Raw genomic sequence first — 3,866 nt, 5'->3', positions numbered from 1 at the left:
CAGTTTACCCGACACATAGAATACTTAATTTCTATCTATTCTTTTTTCTTCTCTACCTTTTACATTCCCCTTCGTTTCATCAGTCTAATCAAATTTCCCTATNAACTACCTTTTTTTTTAAAAAAAAAAACTAACATAATAATCAATCAATCAATAAATAAATTATTCTTCTATTTTTTCTTAAATTTTTCTAATAAAAGATAAGGCAGGAAACATACATTATCAAATCTGCCAAAAAAAAAAAAAAAAAAAGAAATTAATAATAATCCCCTACTAGTCTAAAAAGAAGCTTTTATATTTTTCAACTTTAAGGGGTCTATTCCACATTTACAAAAGAAGACAATGTTTTCCCTCATTTATAAACTGTGTTTAACAACTTTTTGTATATCAATCTACTTCACGTGATTCTCTCACATCAAATTACAACAATGCCCAACAACCAACAAAAATCAATGATGTTATATTAGACCTTTTTTTTTTAATAAGTTCATTTTCCATATTTAAGAAAGCAGCACACTTTTTAGTCGTGTAAACATTATTATCGAACTATTTTTTATAAACTACCTTTATAATATTTCAGGTTTTTCAGGAAGTTGGAATTAATAATTGCCTACAGAACCAAACAAATATCTATATATATGTAGGATAAGAAAGCTATATATATCAGATTTAGAGATTATATACCATTCATTTGAAAAGAAAGAAATAAATAAATAAACCCCGCAATTTAAGAAAAATTTGTCTAGTAATGATAGGATAAGCTCCATTTTCTATACAAGGAAAACCTTAAATTAATGTGGCCGCCCAATTTACACTCCTACTCATATCCCTATCCCCCTTTTAACCTTTTCATAGCCGCTCTAATTTTTTTTTTTTTAATAATTACGATAATTCATTTCGTTTTTGTTTTCTACCTTATTGTTCGCAGTTAAAATAATAGTAATACAAACAAAAACATCAATTTCTATAAAATGATACCCCAGAATCATTATTATTTTTCTAATTTTAAAAAATTTTCCAATTTATTTATATGAGAATCACCAACTCTATCAGCAAAGCACGTGAATCGTAGTAGTACGTACCATTCCCAACTTTACCTTTCACTACCAACCTCCCATTCATGAATGCTCATTTATTTTTTTAGAACAAAAGTATAATTTTGAAAAAAAAAAAAAAAAGATTTTTTTATTACGAAATTAATATTGAAGAAAACAAGAACAATTCTTGCTTGGATGAATTAAAAGAAACGCCAAGGAATTTGATTCCCTCTCCCCTTTCATAGGGAAGGAAAGGCATAAACTATAAAAATGAGGAAATTAAAATTCGGAGGGGGAAACACGCGCCTCCCCGGCGCGTGATATTTCATTCAATTACAAAGGCATTTCTTGATTTTGTTACCAATTAATCCCGACTTTACAGTACTAATTCTGCCTATTATTATATTACCTTAACAACGCATTAAATTTTGTCAATTTTCACTAACACCGTTTCTCACATTACCTACTGGCGGGTTATTCCATTTATGTACATTAAAATTACACAACGAGGCCAAATAATATCGAATTCTTACACGTGCAATCCCGCACGTGGGTTAGAACTCCGTCAAAGACACATTATTGTGCCAACTGAAGGAGGTCGATGGAGTTGTTGACGACGGCGACGGTGGATACGAAGGTGGCGATCTCTGTCTGTGAAAGTATTCCGTTATACTCACACAACCGAGCGTTAAATTCTCCGTCCATTCCGTTTCTTCACGAGGAGGTAAAAATGGCGGTCGTGTGACTTCCGTTAATAGGTCCCACTTAACGCCGTTAAAAAACGGATGCTCTTTGATCTCGCACGCGCCCCGTACGTACCCCAACCGCTTGGTGGGGTCCTTTACCAGCAACCGTTCGATCAAATCCGTTAAATCCGAACGCTTTCCAATCAACTCCGGAGCTTTGACCAGAACGTTTCGAAACGTCTCTTTCCTGTTCTTCCCCTTAAACGGCGTCGTCCCATAAAGCATCTCGTACGTGAGAATCCCCAGAGCCCACCAGTCGACGGCGAATTCATGACCGTCGCCTCGAACAACCTCCGGCGAGACGTACTCTTCCGTTCCGACAAACGAATTCGACCGCTCGCCATTGGTGAAACTCGGCTTCCGGCGATTCACAGGACTAACCCGAGCCGATTTAGTCTTTTTTAATCCGTTTTTAACATTGGAAGTCGCCATGATCCATCGCGTCAAATTCCGCCTGTGTTTTTGGCGGACGGAAATCGGCGGCTTCTCGTGGCCGGAATTTTCAAGAGAGACGACGTCTTTTACTGTCCTGCGTGTCAAACTACGCGACAAATCAAAATCCGTGAGAGTGACGTGACCCGATTGTTGAATCAGCACATTCTCCGGCTTCAAATCTCGGTAGACGATGCCCATGCCATGAAGATGGTCGAGCGCACAGACGATCTCAGCCAAATAAAACCGAATGACTGCCGGCGAGAAAACCCGATCTAATTGACGGTAACGCAAGACATTAAGGTCGCCGCCGGGACAGTAGGGAACGGCCCAGCCCAAAAACTCATCTGATTCGAAGGAACCGATAATGTGGGGAAGAAAGGGATGAGGTTTAGGGAAGGACATGCGAGAAAGAACCTGAATCTCCCAACGAGCTCGGCGCTCGGCGTCGAGTTTGGAGAGGAAAGAGGATTTATCGACGACTTTGAGAGCGAAGGGGAAATGAGCAGGGTCATCGGAAAGGCGGTCGTGGACGAGGAAGACGGTTCCCATGGCTCCTTTTCCGAGTACTTTGAGGGGTCTGAGAGTGTGAAGATGAAGCTCTGGTGGGGATGGCGGAGCCGAATCGTCCATGTCTAAAGCTTTTGGGAGAAAGAAGATGAAATGAAGGTTGAAGAAAGAGAGTTGGTTTTGTTTTGGAATTTATAGGAAAGAATTTGGGTTTGTTGGTAATAGAGGCCGTATTTTGCGCCTTTTTTACGCTCCTTTTTGAGCTTTCTCCATTAATTCTCACAGTTACTACTCTCTTCTCTCTTCTAACTTTTAAGTTGCTTTTCTTTGCAGATTAAGCGATCGTATACAACAATTTAACCAATGTCGTTGTGAATGAAAGGAAACCAAAAGGAACAAAAAAATTTACTTTTGTTAGACGTTCTAAACAGAATTATTATTTTACTACACGAAATATACACTCTATTTATCTTAATTATATTAGGTATAACTAAATAATATAAGCTTTTTTTTAAAAAAAAATAAAAATAAAAAATTAATGGATCAAGTATTTGCATTACTGACAACATAATAATGCCAAGAAATTTGAGGAAATCGAAGAGGATGCAGCTTCGTAGGGTAAAGTAAAAAAAAAGAAGAGCCAGTTGGGAAATACATTTAAAATTTGATTTGCAATCATAGTGCAGGGTACAAGTACGCTCATAAACATAAACCGATAATATTATTGGAAATGAAAAAGATAGTATATTGATTGAGATTAGATATAATATAATTACTGAGAGATCAAATGGCAGCCACAGCCAAGCAAGGCGTATGTATAGATGTGTTGAGTGTAATGAGCTGGTTAAAGTGAAAAGATTTTCAATTTTTAAAAGAGAATCGAAGAAATGCTGGGGCACACGTGTAGCCCATAAAACCAGGAAAAAAATAACCAAAAAGGAAAAGGAAAGGGAAAGAAAGAGGAATATATATACATATTTGTATTAATGGTGAAATTATGAATATATATGATATAAAAATAATTAGAAAAAGAAAAGGAAAACTGTGTCGTACGATTCTCACATGGAGACACCCATGATCCAAGGGAAAATGCCAACGTGCATGAGGGATTTTTTGCTGGAACTTGGTTTTCATTATTCAT

General features: G+C 36.9%; 1 protein-coding gene across 1 annotated transcript; it reads right to left on the bottom strand.

The window, feature by feature from the left end:
• Positions 1–1,328: 1,328 nt before the first annotated feature.
• On the bottom strand, positions 1,329–2,974 carry LOC120087915 (serine/threonine-protein kinase UCNL). Its single transcript, XM_039044926.1, has one exon. The coding sequence runs from the start codon at positions 2,846–2,848 to the stop codon at positions 1,592–1,594; it is 1,257 nt and encodes a 418-aa protein (XP_038900854.1). The 5' UTR covers positions 2,849–2,974; the 3' UTR covers positions 1,329–1,591.
• Positions 2,975–3,866: the final 892 nt, after the last annotated feature.

Source organism: Benincasa hispida, chromosome 10 (genome assembly GCF_009727055.1).
Source record: "Benincasa hispida cultivar B227 chromosome 10, ASM972705v1, whole genome shotgun sequence".
Lineage (NCBI taxonomy): Eukaryota > Viridiplantae > Streptophyta > Magnoliopsida > Cucurbitales > Cucurbitaceae > Benincasa > Benincasa hispida.
This window is presented reverse-complemented; position numbering and strand designations above follow the sequence as displayed.

Bases quoted from the DNA above. Each gene is read 5' to 3' on its own strand.
- LOC120087915 (XM_039044926.1), bottom strand. From the start codon at position 2,848: ATGGACGATTCGGCTCCGCCATCCCCACCAGAGCTTCATCTTCACACT.